The sequence below is a fragment of the Amphiprion ocellaris genome, chromosome 5 (genome assembly GCF_022539595.1).
Source record: "Amphiprion ocellaris isolate individual 3 ecotype Okinawa chromosome 5, ASM2253959v1, whole genome shotgun sequence".
Taxonomy (NCBI): Eukaryota; Metazoa; Chordata; class Actinopteri; family Pomacentridae; genus Amphiprion; species Amphiprion ocellaris.
Genome location: NC_072770.1, coordinates 37,444,866 through 37,467,053, shown reverse-complemented (window position 1 = coordinate 37,467,053; position 22,188 = coordinate 37,444,866). Strand labels below are relative to the sequence as shown.

Genomic DNA, 22,188 nt, shown 5'->3' with positions numbered 1-22,188 from the left:
ATTGTTTTCAGACGCCGAACAAGTCATTGATTCATAAAGAAAATTACTTGTCGGATGTATTGATTGGAAAAATGATCGGTTTAAAGCCTCTCAGCACTGCTATGACGGATTAATACGACTTCACGCAGAGTGCTGATTAGTGGAAAACAGTCTGACAAAGAGACACAAAATGACCACAAAGACACACAATCTGACTACAAAGAGACACAAAATCAGAACAAAAAGACACAAAACTACCACAAAGGCACGCAAAATGACAGAAAAGGTAAAAATAATGTCATGATAACTTCAGGAAGTGAGTCCTCTCACCTGTTCAGCTGTCAGCAGGTCAACAATTATGTCATACAGGTTTTTTTCTGTGGCAGGATTCTGTAAACGTCAAACTAAAACATCTAAAACAACTAAAACATCAAATGACGTCGCTGAATTTCCATCAAAAACATCCTTTTCTGGTCGGAGGTACTGAGAAAAATTAAAGTAAATCTTCAGATTTTTCTCAAAATAAATATTTAAAAAGTGCAGGAATTGAAATGTGAGCTCGCAGTGGGATTCCCTCAGGGACGACTCACCAAATAATGTTTTTCTCCCCCTGACAGGCTAATTTCATAATTTATCAGAGGTAAGAGCAAATTAATCTTCTTCTTCTGCTACTGTCCTGACCTTGATCCATTTTCTCGTGGAGGTTTGAGGAGAGGAGGAGGGAGTCGGTCCAGAGAGAGAGTTAAATAGAAATAAATCGCCTCTTCACTCTCTGATTTGAGCAGCACTTTCACTGCTGCTGCTGCTGCCTGCCGGACAGCTCAGGCTGCACTTTAACCTACGATTTTACGGCAAATAAACTGACAGAAACAATGTCTGTGTTCAGCTGCAGCTTCTGCCAGTGCTGGAGGGAGTACTCAGATACTTTACTGAAGTAAAAGTACCAGTACAGTATTCTAAAAATACTCCATGACTCACAGAAATCTGATGTTTTGAATCCTATCCAACTGTTAGCTGGTTGTTAGCTTGTTGTTAGCGACTTTAGCCATTTGTCAATGTTCTTGGCTGTTTTTTAGCACTGTTAGCTGGTCATTTCTTGCTGTTAGTGACATCTGTTTGTCAGTGTTGTTGACAATGCTAGTTGGTAGCAACATTAGCTGTGTGTAGAAAATGCTTTAAAAAACTTTAGCTTCTTGTCATTGTCGTTTAGCGGTTTCATTGCATCGTTACCAGATTTAGCGATATTTGCGATTTGTCAGTGTTGTTAACATTGCTAGCTGTTAGCAGGATATTAGCAACATTAGCTGTTTGTTAACAATGTCAGCTGTTTCTGTGGTGGTTCCTCAGGTGGTGGTTATTATTGTTAGCAATGTTAGTTGATGTTAGCTGGCTGCTAGCAGAGCATGCTGTGAGCAACTTTAGCTTCTTGTCATTGTTTCATAGTTGTTTAGGTTTAGCAATATTAGCTGTTTGTTAGCACTGTTAGCTGGTCATTTCTTGCTGTTAGTGACATCTGTTTGTCAGTGTTGTTAACAATGCTAGTTGGCAGCGATATTAGCAGTTTGTGAAAAATGCTAGTTTTTTGTGTTCTTAGGTAGCTGTTATTGTTAGCTAATTTCAAGCAACTTTAGCTTCTTGTCATTGTTGTTTAGTGGTTGTTTGCATTGCTACCAGATTTAGCAATATTAGCTGCTTGATTTTTTTGGTATTGTTAGTTTGTTGTTAGTAATGTTAGCTAGTAGTCAGTGTTCTTTGCTGGTTGTCAATGCTGTTAGCTGGTTATTTCTTGTTGTTAGTGACGTTAATTGGTTGTCAGTGTTGTTAGCCTTGCTGGTTTTGGCAAGTTGTTTGTGATCTTAGATGTTTGTTAGAAATGCTAGCTGTTTCTTAGTGTTCTCAGTTGGTTGTTATTGTTGTTAGCAGGTTGTTAGAAACATTAGCTATTTTTAAACAATGTTAGCTGTTTCTCTGTGTTTTCAGGTGGTGTTTACTGTTGTTAGCAGGTTCTTAGCAATGTTACTTGGTTGTTGACAGGCTGCGAACAACTTTCGTTTTTGGTCACTATTGTTTGGTAGTTGTTTGTGTTGTTATCTTGTTGTTAGCAATATTAGCTTTTTGTTAGCGAGTTACTGTTATTGTTGCTATTGTTAGTGACTTTAGGTAGCTGTTTTGATTGTTATCAGGTTGCAAGTGACATTAACTGTTTTTCAATATTTTTAGATGGCTGTCAGTGTTGCTGGTTGTTAGCAACATTAGCCGTGGTTACATGGACATTAATGTTTTTAACTTATTGTTAGCAACATAGGCTAGTTGACGATGTTGGTAGGTGGTTGTTAGCAGGTTGTTAGCAGGTTGCACGCGATGATACCTCTTTGTCTGCGCTGTAAATTGATTGTTAGCCTTGTTAGCAGGTTGTTAGTAATATTAGATGTTTATCAGCATTCTTGGCTATTATTAGCATTGTTAGCAAAGTTATATGTTTGTCAGATGATTGTATTATTAGGTGCTTTTTTGTGTTGCTGATGGGTTGTGAGTGACATTAGATGTTTGGTCATGTTGTTAGCTGGTTGTTAGCATTGTTAGCTGGTTGTGAGCGATATAGCTCTTTGTCTGCGTTTTAAGTTGATCATTAGCATTGTTAGTTGTTTGTTAGCAATATCAGATGTTTGTCGACGCTCTTCGCTGGTTATTAGCATTGCTAGCAAAGTTTTCTGTTTGTCTGGTGGTTGTTTGTATTATTAGGTGCTTCATTGTGTTGTTGACGGGTTGTGAATGACATTAGATGTTTGTTTATGTTGTTAATTGTTTGTTAGCAATGTTAGCTGGTATAGGAATTAGGGAAACAAGCTCAACTGGCTACATCATAGACACAGAAGTGGTTCAGCAATAGATTTCTGATTGTGTCACAGAGTTACTTGGTGTTTTACTAGCGTAGTTGAGATAATATTAACATTTGTGGAGTTTCTTAGCCGCAGCTCTGATATAAAAATGATTCTTTAAGCGGTTGTGTCGGTCGTTATCTTCGGAGGGAGCTGCAGTCTCCAGCGGATGTGGAGTTGTGATGCTGTTCATTTACAGACTGATGAGAGGAATGCTAAATGTGAGGTTGTATTGAAGCCGCTGGAGCAGAGGCTGTAGTGGACGCGATGCCACGTCTGTGAGTATAAATAATGAAGGCCCGGCAGGAGAACGTCCCCGGTGCCGCCCACGGAGAGCCGATAATTATGGCTCATCAATCAGTCCTATTAGCTGTGGCGCGGCGGGGGGCTGCTGTGTTATCCACACTGTTCAGAGCCGACTCCTGGTGGAGCAGCAGCAGCCCAGCTGGTAGGCAGCAGCTCGGCCAGGACTCCCAGCAGACCAGACCGGCCATCTGTAGGCCCGATCCGCCGCTTCCCCCTCTTCAATTATGTCATTCAGCCTCGAGGTTTACCAGCCATACAGTCGCTCAATTTTTTAAAAATTCCTCTCTGGAAAGAATGTCCCTCTCAAGCAAGAAAAAAAACTTATTTCAAGGAACTTTTACCTTGAAATAAGTGAAAAAATCTGCCAATAGAACAAGTGAAAAATGACTTGGTAAGATTTCTTGAAATAAGATATGATATTTAGAATATTGAGATCTTAAAATTAGCTGGTAAAGCTTATTTTAAGCTCTATTTTACCAGGAGTGTCAAGCTTAGGTGTCTTAAAGTAAGCCAGATATGCTATTAAAAAAAAGCAGTTTTTCACTCAAAAATAAATATTTGCTTTCATGTAACCTCCTAATCTGAGATTTATTAACCCTCATGTCATCCTGTGGGTCAAAATTGACCCGTTTTAAAGTTTGAAAATGTGGAAAAAATCTATTTTCACAGTGAAACTTCTAATGTCCACATTTTCAACCTTTTTGGGAAATTTTTGAAATTTTTTTGGTGGAAAAAAAGAAATGTCAAAAATGTTTCTTAAGAACATTCACAAAAAAATCTACCAAAATCCAGCGAATTTGGCTGGAATTTGGTTGATTTTTATGTGAATGTTCTTAAAGAAAATATTAGAAGTTTTACTGATATATATGGAATCACTTTAGATATTTTTAGGATTTTTGGGGGGGATTTTTACTCATTTTTTGAAAATATTTACAAGAATTTTCTTGCCAAATTTGGGAGATTTTTTTTTTTTTTAATAAAACTTTTAAGGGAAACTTTTAAGGAATTATTGGAATTTTCTTCCTGAAGGTTTTGCAAATTTTCAGAAATTTGTGGAATTTTTTTGCTGAATTTTTGGATTTTTTTCAGACAAGGAAACAAAATTTTTTAGTGCCTGTAAATTAACACAACAGGAGGGTTAAACATATTTTGAGTTTTCTTGTAAAATACAACTCAAAACAAGATAATTTCCAGATTGTTTGACTTAACAAGATATTTCAGATGCATTGTCTTAAAACAAGTCCCTCCATCTGCTGAAATGCCGCTTGTTACGTGAATTTATCTTAAATCAAGTGGGATGAGACATTTTGACTAAAAATAAGACAATAGACTTGGTAAGATTTAGAGTTTTTGCAGTGTAAACCGGCCATCTGTCAGCCCAAACGCCGCTCCCCCCTCTTCATTTCTAACATTCGGCCTCGAGGTTTACCAGCCGTACAGTCGCCCGATTTTTTAAAATTCCTCTCTCTTTTCAATCTGGCTTCCTCGCCTCCTCCTCACCCTCGACTCTGTAATAGCCTTCAGTCACTTCAGATGGCTTCATCTCGTCTCTGCTCTCATGCCCTCCTCTCCTCCTCCATCCTCTCTGCTCCTGCAGCCGATTCCCCGACAACAAAGACTTCTATCTCCACCGTTCTTCTGGCTCCAGCCGCTCTTCAAAGGCCAAATCTGTCTGATTCTCCTCTTATAAGGGCCTCTCTGCCTTTCTCCAAATGCTGATTCCTTATACAACAAAGGCTTCCATACGTCTCTTAAAACCCGTATAGCCCCATCTGCTCTCAGAAAGAATCCTTACAAGCCCGCTTTTCTTGCGAGTGAAATGCTTCTACCCCATTTATTTCTCTGGGGGCTTTGCCTTATTTTTCACACTTCCGCGTATGTAAGTCACCCTTGAAATTTCATTTTGAGGAATGGATGTAGGAATGTAGAAGTGAGCGATGAATGAATTCACCTCAAGCTGTTTTTTTCTTTTAAACTCCATTCTAAACATCTGGTAGATTTTAGAAGGTGGAAAAATGACGCTGAAAGAGGCAGAAGAACATCAGAGAGCACATCAGGTTTACCTGTTGGCACCAATAACATCCATAAAACTGTGCTCAGAAGGTAAACCTATTGATAGTAGTTTAAATATCCAGCTGCATTAAAGCTGAGCTAGGCAGTAACTCCACATATTGCAACAAAGAAGTATTCCGAGAGCACAGTACTCCTCCAAGGCTGCTTAGTCATATCATTTCCAGTGGCAGAAATCACGGGAGCATAGAATGTATCCATCTAATATAGATGTACTCACAATCAAAATGACGTTGTGGTGAGTGCAGACGTGTGTTATGCATGTGTACGTTATGTACGGATACCGAATATGTAGCGGGCGGCGGGAATTGATGGGACTCAGAAACACCCCCACAATTTAATCAGTTGTTCCTTTTATTATTTCGGACAGAGAAGTCTCTAAGTCCTCAGCGGTGGATTTGTAGTCGGCTCGCAATCATGTGATCATCGACAGGCAGCTTTCAAATTTGTTCAAAAATGACTGTAAATGGTCCAAAATGGCTCATAATTTGACCAAGATGTGTGAGAAATGGTCCTGAATTACACAGACCTGTCCAAAAAGACTGAACATTTTGTAAAATGACTTAGAATTGGTCCAAAATTAGTTTAAAAATTGCTCAAAATGACTCTCAATTCATGTAAAATAAGTGAAAATTGGTCTTGTGACCTAATTTGTCCAAAAATGAGTTAAAAATGGTCAAAACTGACTCGAAATCTGTCCAAAATTTGCTATAATGGTCCTAAATTATATGTACCTGTCCACAATGATAATAAATCTATTGCACATTTTAAACAAGAAAAGCACTCAGAGAGCAGTACTCTGCCAAGGCTGCTAAGTCGTATCATTTCTGACAGATAAGTCCTGATAAGTCCTCAGTAGTGGATTTGTAGTAGGATCACAATCATGTGATCGTCAGCAGGCAGCTGATGTAATGTTCACTTGTTGTCATGGTTACAGTGACGTCATGCCACTATCGCTCAACGATACAGAAATCTTTAATAAATCCGTGGATCCAGACTATAAGAAGCATCACTGCCAAAATCTAATCACTTGGTCCTTGTGTCATTTCTGACCTTCCCTAAAAATTTCATCTAAATTCGTTTGTCTGTTTTTGAGTAATGTTGCTAACAGACGGACAGACAGACAGACAAATCAACGTTGATCGTCACATAACTCTGCCTCCTTGGTGTCCTGAGAGGAAACTAGACTATTTGCTTTCAGGCTTTAGGAAGATTTTATCCAATCACAGGTGCTTTGAGAGAGAAGGCAGCGTTCCTATTGGCTGTTCAAATGCCAGTGACGAAAAGCCAGATTCAAATCCATCCCGTCATTTCACATTTCAGCTGACCCATAATGAATACTTACAATTCTAAATCAATGACATGTTGAAAAGTAACAGGAGAAACTGACTGAGCAGGTATAACAAGTTATGCCACAAAAAACAAAGTATTGTTAGAAAACCTGATCTAAGTAGAGTTGTGGAGTTTCGAAGTGGATCTCCAAATATCCATCCATCCATTATCTATACAGCTGAATCCTCATTAGAGTCGTAGGGGGCTGGAGTCTATCCCAACACTCTAGACAGTTACAATCACACTCGCATTTACACCTACAGACAATTAACCTCAGCATGGCTTTGGATTGTGGGAGGCAGCCTCAGAACCTGGATAGAACCCATACATGTACAGGAAGAACATAAAAACTCCATGCAGAAAGATCCCAGGAAGGCCGGGATGTGAACCGGGATCTTCTAGCTGCAAGGCTACAGTGCTAACCACCTTGCCACTGTGCAGCCCTCATCTCCAAATAGAACACAGAAAATACTGTTTCATTAAAAAGTATTCTATGTTCTGAATTATCCTGACATGTAGCTTCATGTGGTTCAGAAACATCATGAGTTGTTTTTTGTTAGTGTGAGCTCAAAGACAGGACTTTTTATGACTGCTGACATTTTTTGGTCATATTTAAAATCACCCATAATCAGAAACTATTTGATGCGTTTATCCAGTGTTACAGATTCTGAATCACTGAGATGATGAGAATCAACAGTGACATTTCCTGGCTTTTATCTTTAATAGTTTGTGAGATGTGGTGGATCAAAAATAGCCCCAGCTGAAAGTGGGTCGATGGGCAACTAATAGAAAAGTTTATCTTGGGACATACTTGATATATCAGTCTAAAATTTTAAATATCCACAGTTTATGATAAAAAAGTCTGAGGGTTAAGCAGAAGGCCTTTGATGATTCGACACGAATACTGAGTTATTAATTTTAGCGTAATTCGGGGCATTTTTACTACAAGTTGTGGATCTGCTGCTGCTCCGTCCCTCATCAGTAGTCTGACGTTGTGGTCGTAGATCTTCTCAGCTCAGCCTCGGCTGGACGTTCGGCCCGTCGGACTCGTCGCCGGCTGCTTTCTGCCTGAAAAAGACACACCATGGCAAAGTCAGAGCGGTTCAGTGACACCGTCAGGCTTTAATATGCAAACAGAGTCATTTTCTCTTTTATCTTCCTGATGTGCTTGACAAAGGGCTTCTGGCTCGAGGCCATTTGTCACCGAACCAACACCGAGGGTCTCCGGTGGCAGGGATGGGGGAGGCAGAGCTGCAGGGGGGCAGATATCTACAGGAACGCCACCTCATTTAGAGTCTGACGGCTCTATTTTCATGCCTCTGCGGTTGGTGTGGTCTTTTAAACAGAAGCTGCTTCTGCTGCACAATTTATAAAAACAAGAAACCGAAAACCTGTAAAGACCTTTGATGTTTACACAGCCACAGTTTAATCTAAAAACTGAAGTTTCAGTAGATTAAAGACTGACACAAATCACATCCTGTATGTCTGTCTATAAGGGACAAAAGTGTCTTACATGTCTTTCAACCCCACAGTTGTAGATTTCCCTCTCACAGTGAAAATGATGCTGTCTTTAATATAAAAAAAGTCTAATTAAGAGAGTTTCTGCTGATTCAACTATAGAAGTAAAGACTTGGAATAAAATTTAACAACAGTTTCACTTAATACTACCCAACGCATGAGAGAAGCCCTACATGGACGAAATAAGTTGCAAGAATTAATAATATTTATTGCATATTTTCAGCTGTTTTGAACAACAATTCCAAACAACAGAAAGTGGATTCCCCAGTTATGTAGAGTCGTAGAGAAATTTAACCCTCAATGACTAACTTTTAAAGCAAATACGGTCAACATTTGTTGGTTTTTAGCTCCAAATTATAGTTTTTTTGTCATTTGTGATAGAAAATGACACATCTTTGAATTTTAAATTGATGAACAGACAAAAGAACAAAACAGCTGCAAGTCTGAGATGATATGTAAGGATTGCTACTCAATCTTAGTTTGTCAAACATTTTGGTCAACTTTAAAGTATGTCAGACAAGTTTTGAGACATTTGTGACACAAAAACATTTTGGAGAAGTTTACAGTTGTTGTTGACACATCTTGAATAGCTACATTGTGCACCGAGAAGCTTCTAGTCTCCATCAGTTACTGTTAGCTTGAACAGAGTCAAAGAAGGAGTTCTGATGTCAGATTTACCTGAAACAAGGTGACATCATCTGCATATAACTACAGGCTTTCAGTCAATCATGTTCTTTAAATTGTGTGAAGCCAAAATCAGGATTAATATTGGATTTACTCTGTAGCCCAACTCAGGGTTTACAGATTAACATCAAATATTAAGTGTGGAATCACATTCTTTACATCATGTACAACTATTTTTTTTTGCAAAGACGACTATTTACCAGCATGGAAAGTGGATTAATAGTTGTGTGACCAACTCATGTCTCAGTAGAATCAGCTGAGAAAGCTGATTTATATCCCCCTCCAGCTCTTTACCTTCTTTGTGCTGGTTTTTCCTCTTGTCTGAGCAACAAAGCGCCACTAACGAAAGAGAGTTTCACCGATTGAAGGTTCTTATTTTTTACCGGTAACTCAGGATTTGTCTCGTTTTGTCTTCTGCAGCCTCCAACTCTTGACTTATGACCTCTCAGCACCCAGAAAACCCGACCTCCCTGAGCTAAAAGTAAAGTGAAGACAGCTCGGCTGATAATGAGGCTGCCCGTCAGTGTCCTCACTCCTGAGAGTTCATAACTCAAGTCTTATTTAAAACCACGGCCATAATTGAATTCACCTCCGCCATTAACTCATTTCACCTCCGTCGTTAACCTTCATCTTTAATATTAAAGCAGCCGCACGGAGCGACGCTGATCTTTGTTTTTTATCTGTTCTCTGCCCGTTAATAGGTCCAGCAGCCAAGAAGAAATATGTGAGCTACAACGACCTTGTGATCTAATGGCATTCCTCCATCAGACTGCAGAGAGAGCGATGACGGCGGGAGATGTCTGGTCTCCTGCCCTGCTGGCTAAAAGCAAGAAACCAGAGAAAAAAAATAGACGGACGGAAGGATGTTTTTTTTATTTTAAAAGTTTTGTGTGCTTCACGGCCCGCCAGAGACTGAGAAGCAAAGCCTGGTGGGACTTTTTCCTTTCAGACATTCACTCGGTCGAAGAGAAGCGACAAAGCAAAGAGACGGAGACGCTTTTAAAAGAAAAAAAACACACAGAAGGCGAGGAAGATAAAAAATAACCCGATGGCGGGAGCCGGCGGTCGTGTTGCAGCCTCCAGGTGGCGCTCGGTGGCGCTGGCGGGTTTCCACGCTGATGATGTCAAAGGAAGCAGCCGACCAGGAGCCTGCCTCCCTTCGTCTCTTTACGTACTTCCAAACTGCAAGTTTTCCAACCTTCCTGTCAACCCGTGTGCTGGTCTTTATGGCGTTTACGTCGGCCTCCGGTCGGTCCGGTTTCCTTTCGTTTGCGATGGTTCTGGTTCTATTTTGCTTCTTGGATGCACAAAGTTTTTTTTGTTGTTTTTCGTTTTTATTAAAGCCATATTCTTCGCTTTGGGATTTGGAGGGCTTTGCTCATGCTGCCAACCGGATTTTTGTCATTAAACGTCAAAAAAAAACTTTAAACAAGCAAAAAAACTGGACGTCTGTAAAGCCACTGAAAACTAATTTCCTCACTTAACTTCTTTACTGTGAGACGGCAGGCATGAACATCATTATTATTATTATTATTATTATTATTATTATTATTATTATTATTATTATTATTATTATTATTATTGTTCAAATACATTCAGATAACTAAGAAATTGCTCAAATTGCCAAACCAGCATCAAATTTGGCATTATTTATTGGCCACAAATTTGGAATAAAGTAAAAAGGAAGCCATTTCCCAAGATGGCAGACACTGGCATCATATTTTTGTATTTTTTAGAACATCTTTTAACTCTTTAATACAATTTTTATGACATTAACTTTGTTCAATGCATTGTTGACACCTTCAAATTTGATTCTGGCAACAGAAAGCATCTACAAACCTTTTAAAATTCAGTAAAATCTCTGCAAGTGCAAGAAAAACTTGACATGATTAAAACTCTATAAAATAATTACTATCCACTGAAAAATGCTCCTAAAAAAATCAACTTTCAGGTTCTCCAACATTTCTGAAAACAACAGAGACATCAGAGAATTTCAAAACGAGTTCATAAAGACTTCTGAACAACACCGATTATCTAAATGTTTATTACAATGAGTTAAAACTCAGATTTGAAGCTTTTCCTTCTCATATATGACAGTCAACTAAAGACCTTTGGAGACTTTTATGAGACTTTTGTCACCTCAGAGTCATTTAAACTAGGAAAAAAAAGATTAATCGTGAGAGTAATCATTAGTAGCAGCCCCAGTTTAACGGATCCACTGGGATAATTCCATTTATATTTAGCCAAACTTTACCTTTTAAACCAGAAGAATTATTTATTAGCAGCACCTGATGAATAACAGCTGTACCAACAACTGTCACTGATACTGAAGGAAATGTCAAAACAGCTGATTTAGTAGATAATACTGCAAGTTGTAGAACTTCTGTCTTTTAAATTGGGCTCATTTAAAAATGCAGTTAATATATATGAGAAAAGTTGAACTTAAGGTTCTACTAGTCAGTGTTCTAGAGACAATTCTCCTCTAAAGTTAGTTGGAAACATGAGCTAAAAATCTGGATTAATTCACACATTCCCAGCCATGCTTTAAATTGGAACTTTTCTAAATGGAGTCTGGTTTGATAATGGTTCTTTCTAGAGCAGAAACTAACATTTTCTGCTGTGTGGTCTATAAAATGTCAAATAAAATGATGAAAAATGTCCATCAGTGTTTCCAAAAGTCTAAAGTATTCAGTCTTCTGTCATAGAGAAGGAAAGAAACCAGGAAATGTTCTCGTTTAAGATGCTGCAATCACAGAATATAGACATAAAACCAATGAACCGATCATCAGTTATTGCAGCTTTAGTAAGGAAACCAAACTCCAATAACTGACTCCTCTCAATGTTCAAACTTGTTTTAGATTCATGATCTAAAACCCAGTTTTCAGAGGCTTTAACCATCTAACAGGTTCCATCCAAACTCGTAGCATTTTCTTGGAAATCCATCAGTTCTTTTTCCTCCGTCAGACGCTTCTAAAAACCGTCTGCGAGTCCAAAAAAGAAAAAAAAAAGCTTGACTTTGACGTGGTAAAAATGGTCCGCTGGCGCAGAGCCGAGAAGAAAATAAAAAAAGGTTGTGTTTGTTTGAGACGTCTGTGGTCACCTGATGAAAGCTTTCTCATCCCGACATGTGTGTTCCTTCTCCACACAAACACACAAACACACACACACACACACAACGACTTCTCCAGTGTTTAGTGTTTGCTGATGATGATGATGATGATGATGGGCTGAATATCCGGTGATTCATGGACTACAACCAAAAGGTGTTGATGTCGAGGTCGTCAATGCATGCCTGATATGTTTGATGTTGAAACCGAATCAGATTTTAAAAAAAGAGAAAAAAGAAAAACAAAAAAAGAAGTAAAAAAAAAAGAATCCTCACAGCACAGTCGATTCCACCTGTCTGCTCTGAATTGTACCGTTTCTGATTTTCCTTTTCTTCCCGTTCCGTTACTCGGATACTTTCTCACACGGCAGAATATGGCTTTGATCGGTTTCTTATTTTCCTGGAAACTTATGGGAGAAAAAGAAGAGTATATATTTAAAAAAAAAAAAAAAGAAAAATACTTGTTTGGGGGGAAAAAAACAGGAAGCATGTATGTTTTCTACTGTTTGTACTCGGTATATTCATGTTGCCCTTGCTGCTTATGTGCCAACGTTGTGGGAGAGATTTACATTTGGCCACTCATGCAACTATTCTGTGGTGTTGTCCAAGAATGTATCAACATGAAATAAAAACATTTGGTTATTTTTTTTATATATACTCCCTGGAAGCTGTTTGGTGTGTTTGTGTCTGTAAAAGCTTCTGAACTGGCCTCAAATTGAGATTTAACTTGGTCCTTTTGAGGATAAAAACTACATATATCTGCAGCGCATGGGCGGTTTTTGGAAAACGAAGCACTCCGTCTTCATTCCTGAGAGGCTTGTTTTTCATCAAATATTGTCGATAAAAGAATGTCTGCAGATCCTGAACGCACGGCTCTGATAACCCCTCGCTCGCTATAAAAATCTTTATCTACAACGGCGAGATAAGTTTGTGTCGCAGGAGGAGAATAAATGTGTGTTTGGGGATTGTTGTTGGCCTACCGCCAAAAACACGGAGGTTCAGAGAGACTTCACCGACAATCAGAGAGGGAAGAAATACGAAAACATTTTACTGTAAAGACATTTAAATTTAGCTTATGTAAAATGACTTCTATTAAAGTGACGGAAAATTACATTAAAGGTGAAGGAGAACCATAAAGAAACACAAAATGGCAATAAAGAGACACAAAATGAACACAAAGAAGCTCAAAAAGATCATAAAGAGATGCAGAAAGACCATAAAGACACACAAAATGAGCACAAAGAGACACAAAATAGCCAGAGAGATGCAAAAAAAGACCACATACACACACAGAGCAATCAAAAGAGACGTAAAACAACCACAGACACATAGAACGACCAAAAAAAGACTGCAAAGCAGCCACAATGAGACACAAAAGGACCACAAAGAGACAAAAAAAACCACAAACACACACAAAACAACCGAAGAGACACAAACTGACCAAAAAGTGAAGCAAAAAGAAATAGACGCAAAATGACAACAGATCAAATAAAAAGAGACACAGAAGTGCTAACAGAAATGAAACAACACTCCTGCTGTGTGTTCTGGACACACTAACACAACAACACCGAGGAGTTTAACTGTAATCCACTGAAGCCTGATGCAGGACTCATCCAGGTGATCAATCAAAGCCCACACACCTGGAAGCATCTGAATATCTGGACAGAATGAAGCCGTGCAGTGAACGGAACCGAGACGCCATCTTCAAGCCCTGCAGCCAACAGCAGGGATCTGGGATCAACTACACAACACAAAACTGCTGCGACCGACAAACTAAAGGTCAACAACAGCAATGAAATGGAGTGTGGAATTACTGAAGACTCACTTTAGTCCTCAGGGCAAAACGAGAGAGAAGTAATGACCAAAGAGACACAAAAACACCACAAACAGAAACGAAACCAACACAAAGAGACACAAAAACACCTCAAACAGAAAGAAAACCAACACAAATAGATGAAAAAACACCACAATGAGAAGCAAAACCGAGACAAAGACACACAAAAACACAAACAGAAATGTAGAACTACCACAAAATAAATAAAATGGGCAGAAAAAGTAGGAAAGTATAGACACAAAACCACTACAAGAAGACAAAAAATGACGGTGTTTTCTTGGTGAGACAATAAATAGTTTTGTGACTCGTTGTTAACCAGGAAGCCTGTGTTAAGTTGTGATTATCCCTAGCTGACATGGACGTGTTTCCTGAACGATCACCAGGTGTTAAACACCTGACAGAATGACAGTGATCCATATAGATGAAGCAGAATGCTTGTCGAGCTGATTGGTAGCACAATGAGTAAAACGGTGGTCTCGCAATTTTATCGCTGGATTACGTGGTTTCGAATCCTCTCACCGTACTTGAAAAATACGTGTTTTTTATTTCGGCCCGCACGTTTCTTTTTACTGTCTGTAGATGATATTTACATGGATATAGACTTTATTAAGTAGTGATGCCGGCGTTTTTCGGTGAGGTCTTCTTTATCTGGTATCTTTATTTCACGTAAATCCAGGTGTGATCGTGACGAATCTGCGGACGAAACATCTGGAGACGGAAACTATCACCAGTTAACCTGATCACCAGTTAAACTGGAACAATGGCAAAGACACAAAAACATCACAAAGACGCCCAAAATGACTAAAAAGAGACACAGAATGACCACAAAAAGACACAAAACCATTATAAAGAAATGGGAAACCATGACACAGAATTAAAAAAAAGGACCACAAAGTAAAAACAGACACAGAACTACCACAAAAATACTCAAAATGACCAGAAAGAGTCACAAAATCAGCACAAATACACACAAAACTGACTGTGTAGAGCTGAAGAGGACAAAGAGACGCTGTTTGTGTGTCTTTTTGTGTGTCTGTCATGAGGGAGAACAGATCGCAGCTTGAGTAATGACAACACTTGTGTGTATTTTAATGATATCAGTGCATTAAAGTAATGGAAAAAACAACAGTGTGATTATGAGCTTCTGTCTCAGACGGACAAACAGACAGGATTAAAAACTTTGCCGTCACACCGAACCCCCTGGAAATAATCACGAGGCGGGTCGTCCTCGTCCGTCTTCCTGAGCGGCAGATAAGAGCGCCGGCTTCGCGTGGATTCACATAACCAACCTTCGGTGTCCAATTAGATCCGTCGCCACCAAACCAATTAGTGTTTGTGGGAGGCAGGATGAGATGCAGCATTAGGACGGTGAGATGAGGAAACATGCTGACGAAGCTCTGCAGAGCCACTGCAGTGGAAAACGAAGATTCTCCTTCCACTAATAACTGGAGAAAGTTTCCTAAGTTGGAAGGAAAACACCGAGCAGGAAACGCTGTGGGGGTTTAATTAAAAACTAATCCTGACCTGAGAACTCAAAGGCATCACCAACTTGTTGTTTTTTACTGTTAGTCCACTGTTTGAAGCTGCTGTAAACTGGGAGCACTGGGAGATGGACTGGAAGTTACCTCACCCGAGTTCTTCAACCTGGATTTGGGGTTTTGTGACCATTTCTTGGAAACGGTGCCACAATTTTTTTTTTTTAAAAATCCCCATCATATATCATCTAAGACGCCAGGAGGATGTGATAAAGGAGACACAACAACCATAAAGAGACACAAACAAACAGAAAAAGACACAAACAGCAACAGAGAAATGCAAAATGACTGGAAAGACATGCAGACTGACCACAAAGAGACACAAAATGTACACAAAAGGGCACAAAACAACCACAAAGAGACACAAGAACTGAAGAAAACCTGCTAAACATTCATTCAGACAAAGACTAAAAAATAAAACAGAACACATAACAACATAAAAAAACATAAAACACTGAAGCTTAACACGATCAACAGAACATCTATTTCCTGAACCCTCCTGCTGTCATTTAAGGGCATGAAAAATATTCTTCCTTCGTCTGAAATAAAATCCAAAAATTCAGCAAAAAAATTCCCCAAATTTATAAAAATTTGCAAAATCTTCAGGAAGAAAATTCCGAAAATGTACCTTAAAGTTTTGTGTTCAAAGTTTGCCTTAAAAATTTTATTTAAAAAAATTTGGAAAGAAATTAAAATTTTAAAAATAAAAAAAATAAAAATGGTAAATATTTTTTAAAAAATGAAAAAAATCTTTCAAAAGAATCCTAAAAATATCTAAAGTGACTACATATTTATCAGTAAAACTTCTAATATGTATTTATCCCCCGAATGTTCTTAATGAAACATTTTTAGCATTTCTTTTTTTCCATCAAAAAATGTTGAAAAATTTCCCCCAAAATTTTGAAAATGTGGAAGTTTCACTGTGAATTTTTTTTCTCCACATTTTCAAACTTTAAAACGGTCAATTTGACCCACAGGACGACACGAGGGTTAAATGTAGAAAATTTAAAGATTTTTTGACTTAACAAGATATTTCAGATGCATTGTCTTAAAACAAGTCCCTCCATCTGCTGAAATGTCTCTTGTTCAGTGAATTTATCTTAAATCAAGTGGGATGAGACATTCTGACTAAAAATAAGACAAATAGACTTGGTAAGATTCTGAGTTTTTGCAGTGTGGATTATCTTCCTCTTCTGACGAAACAGAAAAAAAAAAGAACAGCCTGGTAATGACAAATATTTCAATATTCGAGCGTCTAATCTGAGATAAGCCCAACCTCATGGCGAGGCAATTAAAGCAGCATGAATGGATATAAATGGTTTATCTCCGCCGGGCATCGAGGTCGGTCCAGGAGTGACGGAGCTGGAAGGCGACGGTGTCACCGCAGGTCCGACTGAACTCGGGGATTTGATGCGTCGTCATTAAAAGCTGTGGTGGAAGTTATTGCCCCGTAGAGGCTTATTTGCCTGCACACCATCAGCGTCTTTACACCTGATGAGGTCCTCGCCGCTATCAGCTGAGAGATAGCAGGTGTCAATGGAAACCAATTTAAGGCATCCAGAGCAAAGCAAGTTATTAACCCTCCTGCCAAAGAATCCTATCTCCCCTCGCCTTAATCTGAAAGGAGCTGAGAAGGACAGAGAGGAAGACTAGACAGCTCAGGCTTTGAAATGCTGCTGAACAACTGGAACACCAGGAAACTAAAACACCACAAACACATGCAGAATCCCCACTACATGAAAAAAGCAACCGCAAAAGACACACAAAATGACCACAAAGACACACAAAATGAACTTAGAGGAACAAAATGACCACAAAGACACAAAATGACCACAAGAAAGCACAAAATCACTGCTTAATCCACAACCACATAATGAGGTGCTGAGAAGCTCAGCTGCAGGAAGTGAAGAGAGGAGAAAGCAGGTGAATTGTGGAGGTTCTGGTAAGGAGAGGTTAGTGGTGAAATTAGTTGCAGAGGATGAGAAGGATGAGGTCCTGAAGTCAGGAAGGAGGCAGGAGGCGCCTGGTAGGAGCTGCTGATGGGAAATGCAGGTAGATTTAGGAAGAAAACTGGTTGTTCCCCAAGAAATAGTGTGAACTAATCTGAGGCCAGACATCGTTGTGTGGTCTGTGAAGGAAAAGACAGTATTTTATTGAGTTAACAATCAGTGGAGGAGGAAGGCTGGATATGCAGACTGAAAGACAGAAGCTGAGCAGAGGATGGAGAACCAGAGTTGGTCCAGTAGAGGTGGGATGTAGAGGCTTTGTTGCAGAGTCTGAGGAAGACGGTGAGGAACATGGCAGATGAAGCTGCTAGATCTAGTCAGTGGAGACGGATTAGGAGAAATAATAATAGCTGGGGGGTGAAATAGAGGCGGTGAGGGAGTAGCCCTCTCCTTCACTCTGCTGTCCCCGCCCTCTTTTCCCTCCCCCAATGGGCAGAGATCCAGGAAGAGGAAGTGTAGATCAGGTGGGGGCGTGGCCTGTTAGAGTCTCTCTGGGACCATGTGGTCATCTCAGGTAAGTCTGCAGTGGAAGGTAGTGGCTGTGTCTTTGTTTTTTCTTTTGTTGGTTGGTTTTCTTGTTAGGTAGCATTAGCAATTAGCAGTTAGCAATGAGCAGTTAGCAATTGGTACTTGTATCCTAGATCAGTGTTTCCCAACCTGGGGTCCGCGCCCCCTCAGGAGGGGCGCCAGAGATCTGAGGGGGGACGAAGCTTTGTCTGCTCTGAGGCTGTGATGTTATAAAAAATAGATTTTTACATTCTGGATAAAATCAGAGTAACAGACTCGCTGTGTCATCACAAGTCTACCTATAAAACATTTTAAAAACACATTTATTTGGTCTTTCTTCAGGTTGTCTCTAGTTCATACCGATTCATTAGTTTGTGTTACAGTTAGAAAATTACTGACGGAAACGGTGTCTGAAAAACGCAAAACAGGTGAAGATTCATCAGTACCTAAAAACTCTGGCTATACCTCCAGCGTTACCTTGAATTTGGTTTTATTAAAGGACAAGACAGAATTATGTTATTTGTGGTGAAATGCTCATAAATGACAGCATGAAGTCAGCGAATTACGGCAACGTCAGGAAACAAAACACAGTTCGGTAAAGTTGGAAAGATATTCACAAATTCGGACTTCCGGCATCAATAATTCGTTAAATATACGTTGTCTAAACATAAACGATGCTTCTTTTCCATCGTTGTAAGGTAGACAATGTGCTACAAGCCCAGTTTAATCAAAAGTAGCTGCAGAAATAACATTGGTGTCTATGAGCAGCTGGTTGTGTGACGAGTGAACAGGAACCGTCTGCAAAATGCAAAACTGCTGCAAACAGCGAAGAGACACAAATATTCAACACATTTACTGCAGCCAGCAACTGACTCCTGCTGCTCATACTACAACTCTTGGTTTGATATTAGATATTTTTTCTCATAATTGTAAGGATTTTTTTAGTTTAAAAACAATCAATAACTCTTATGCATTGTAGTGTCAACAAATTTACTGCAGCCATAAACTCTCTCCTCCTCGTCAGAGTACAACTCATGAAGTCTTGGTTTGATATAAAATATTTTTTTGTAATTTTAGGGAATTTTCTATTAGTAATACAATTCAATAACTTCCCTCTTATGTTTTGTAGTGTACTTATGTGGTGGTGGTGGGGGGGTGTTGCTGGGGTGCAGCCTATAGGGGGAGCTCCAAGCCACACAGGTTGGGAACCACTGTCCTAGATGAAGTCTGCTTGTATAGTTTCTTTGTCAGTGGTGAGTTTGCTGTGGACATGGTGGTAGTCTTGCAGCTAGCATTAGCATTTAGAGGGTGGAGAGTTGATAAGTATAGTTTTTAGTCACTTTTTAGCAGTTGGCACTAGATATTCAGCATCTTGCACTAGCTAGCTGTTAGCATCAGCACTGGTCGCTACCTGGAGCACCTCCTAAACTGTTTGGATTGTGTAGGAGCAGAGTGAATCTGGGATGACAGAGTTCATCCTAGCCTCCTGGAGGTTGTGGGACTAAATAGCACAAAATAAACATAAAAGAACACAAAATTACCTTAAGAGGCACAAAATCACCTTTAAAAGATGTAAAATGACCTTTAAGAGACAGAAAATTAATGCAAACAGATGCAAAATGACCACAAAGAGACACAAAATGAGCAGAAAACCAAGAAAAAGATCAGAGTGACAAAATGACCATAAAGAGACATAAAAATGACCACAAATAGACACAAAATGACCACAAAGAGACACAAAATGAGCAGAAAACCAAGAAAAAGATCACAGAGTGACAAAATGACCATAAAGAGACATAAAAATGACCACAAATAGACACAAAATGACCACAAAGAGACACAAAATGAGCAGAAAACCAAGAAAAATGATCACAGACATAAAATGACCACAAATAGACACAAAATTGGCACAAAAATACAAAATGACCAGAAAGAGAAGCAAATTAAAAATGAAATTGTGCAAAAATTACCACAGGGGGAAAAGAATGGTCACAAAAAGACACAAAATGACCACAAAGAGAGACAAAATGACCACAAAGAGACACAAAATGACCACAAGAAGGCACAAAATTGTCACAAAATATACATAAAAATAACCAAAAGGGGATGCAAAATGAATTTGGAGACACAAAATGACCACGGAGACACAAAATCCCCAATAATGACATAGTTAAAACTAAAGGCAGATGACATTAGAGCCTCTACAGTCCCATTTCACTCCACAGCCTTCAGTCTTTCTGTCATAAACAATGCTACTGGCAGATGTTCTGCTGTGCAGTAAAAAGCCGACCGGCGGCTCACATTCCCAGTAAAAGGCTTTAAAGCAGCGGCGGGCCCCGTTTCGTCCCGGCTCTCCATTCTGGCTGCCGTTATTAACATGAATATGGACAGGTTCTCCCAGAGAGGTGCATCGGACTCACCAGCCCCTCATCCATTCTGCTATCCTCCCACTGCACACATCATCTGTTCTGGGCTGCTGGACCATACATCAATGTGGCGGGGCAGAGAAAAGCTCTTTAAGTTGCATAAACACAGTGTCGCCCGGCAACCCAGCGGCTGCCGGTGATGGATGGGGAACGAACACACAACCAGAGAGGGAATCTTCCAGGAGCTGATGACGGAGAAACACCGAGCCTCCGTCATCACTCTCTGCTCCGAACTGCAGAGACCAACAACAATGCAGAACAACGGCAGCATAAAACACAAGAAAGAGACCAAATATGACCTCAAAGAGATGTAAAAAGACCACAAAGAGATGTAGAATGACCACAAAGACACACAAAATGACCTTGAAGTACATAAAATGGCCATAAAAGACATAAAATGACCACAAAGACACACAAAATGACCACAAAGACACATAAAATGACAACATAAAGTCTTAAAATGACCATAAAATGACCACAGAGACACAAAATGTCCAAATATGTCCAAAATGACTTGAAATTTGTCCAAAATGACAAAAATGTTTCCTTAATGACTTGAAAAATGCCCAGATTTATCATATGACGCCTTAAATCTTGTCTAGCATCATAAAATATGTCCAAAATGACTTGAAACTTGCATCAAACTACTCAAAATGGTCAAAAAATAATGATAGAAATTGTTAAAAATGAGTTATAATTTGGGGCTGCACAGTGGCGTAGTGGTTAGCACTTTCGCCTTGCAGCAAGAAGGTCCCTGGTTCACGTCCCGGCTTTCCCGGGATCTTTCTGCATGGAGTTTGCATGTTCTCCCTGTGCATGCGTGGGTTCTCTCCGGGTACTCCGGCTTCCTCCCACAGTCCAAAAATATGCTGAGGTTAATTGATTACTCTAAATTGCCCGTAGGTGTGAATGTGTGAGTGATTGTTTGTCTATATATGTAGCCCTGCGACAGACTGGCGACCTGTCTAGGGTGTCCCCTGCCTTCACCTGAGTCAGCTGGGATAGACTCCAGCCCCCCCATGACCCTAGTGAGGAATAAGCGGTGTATAGATAATGGATGGATGGATGGAGTTATAATTTGTCCTTAATAACAAAAACTTGGACAAAATTACTCAAAAAATGTCCAAAGTGACTGAAAACGTGTCCAAAATAATCTGAAACTTGTGCAAAATGACAAAACTTTGTCTAAAATGACTCAAAACTTGCCCTTAAATACTCAAAATTGTCAAAAAAAATCAAAATGAGTTCAGATTTGTCTTTAACCCTCCTGTTGTCCTCATTTACAGGCACCAAAAAATGTTGTTTCCTTGTATGAAAAAAATCCAAAAATTCAGCCAAAAAATCCCCCAAATTTCTGAAAATTTGCAAAACCTTCAGGAAGAAAATTTCAAGAATTCCTTAAAAGTTTCCCTTAAAAGTTTTATTTAAAAAAAAAAATTTAAAAAAAAAATCCTCCAAATTTGGCAAGACAATTCTTGTAAATATTTTTTTAAAATGAGTAAAAATCTTCAAAAAAAATCCTTAAAATATCTAAAATGATTACATACATATATCAGAAAAAACTTCTAATATTTTCTTTGAGAACATTCACATAAAAAATCAACCAAAATCCAGCGAATTTTACTGGATTTTGGTTGATTTTTATGTGAATGTTCTTAAGAAACATTTCTTTTTTTAAAACCAAAAAATGTTCAATGATTTTCCCAAAAATGTTGAAAATATGGACATCAGAAGTTTCACTGTGAAAATATATTTTTTCCACATTTTCAAACTTTAAAACGGGTCAATTTGACCCACAGGACGACATGAAGGTTAAGAAGTTGTAATGGGAGAATTACGACTCCAGAAGAATTTCTTTCAGGATGAATAAAGTTTTATCTTATTAATTATATCTGCCAGAAAAAATGTTTTAATGTAAATATAAATCCATAAATATGAACCATGGGAACACTTGCAGGTCGGCGCATCTTTTCTCTTCTCCTTGAATTTCCTGCAGCATGGAGCGG

General features: G+C 39.1%; 1 protein-coding gene across 2 annotated transcripts in view; it reads left to right on the top strand.

The window, feature by feature from the left end:
* LOC111564152 (metabotropic glutamate receptor 7-like) overlaps positions 1 to 12,531 on the top strand; it is a 202,611-nt gene extending 190,080 nt beyond the window's left edge. Inside the window, exons 10-11 of one of the 2 annotated variants that reach the window (XM_023263570.3) lie at positions 597 to 619; positions 9,470 to 12,531. In XM_023263570.3, coding sequence (XP_023119338.1) covers positions 597 to 601 — 5 coding nt within the window. In that variant the 3' untranslated portion in view covers positions 602 to 619; positions 9,470 to 12,531. The remainder of the gene's footprint in view (positions 1 to 596; positions 620 to 9,469) is intronic. The other variant, XM_023263568.3, reaches the window with a different exon arrangement.
* The last annotated feature ends 9,657 nt before the right edge of the window (positions 12,532 to 22,188 follow it).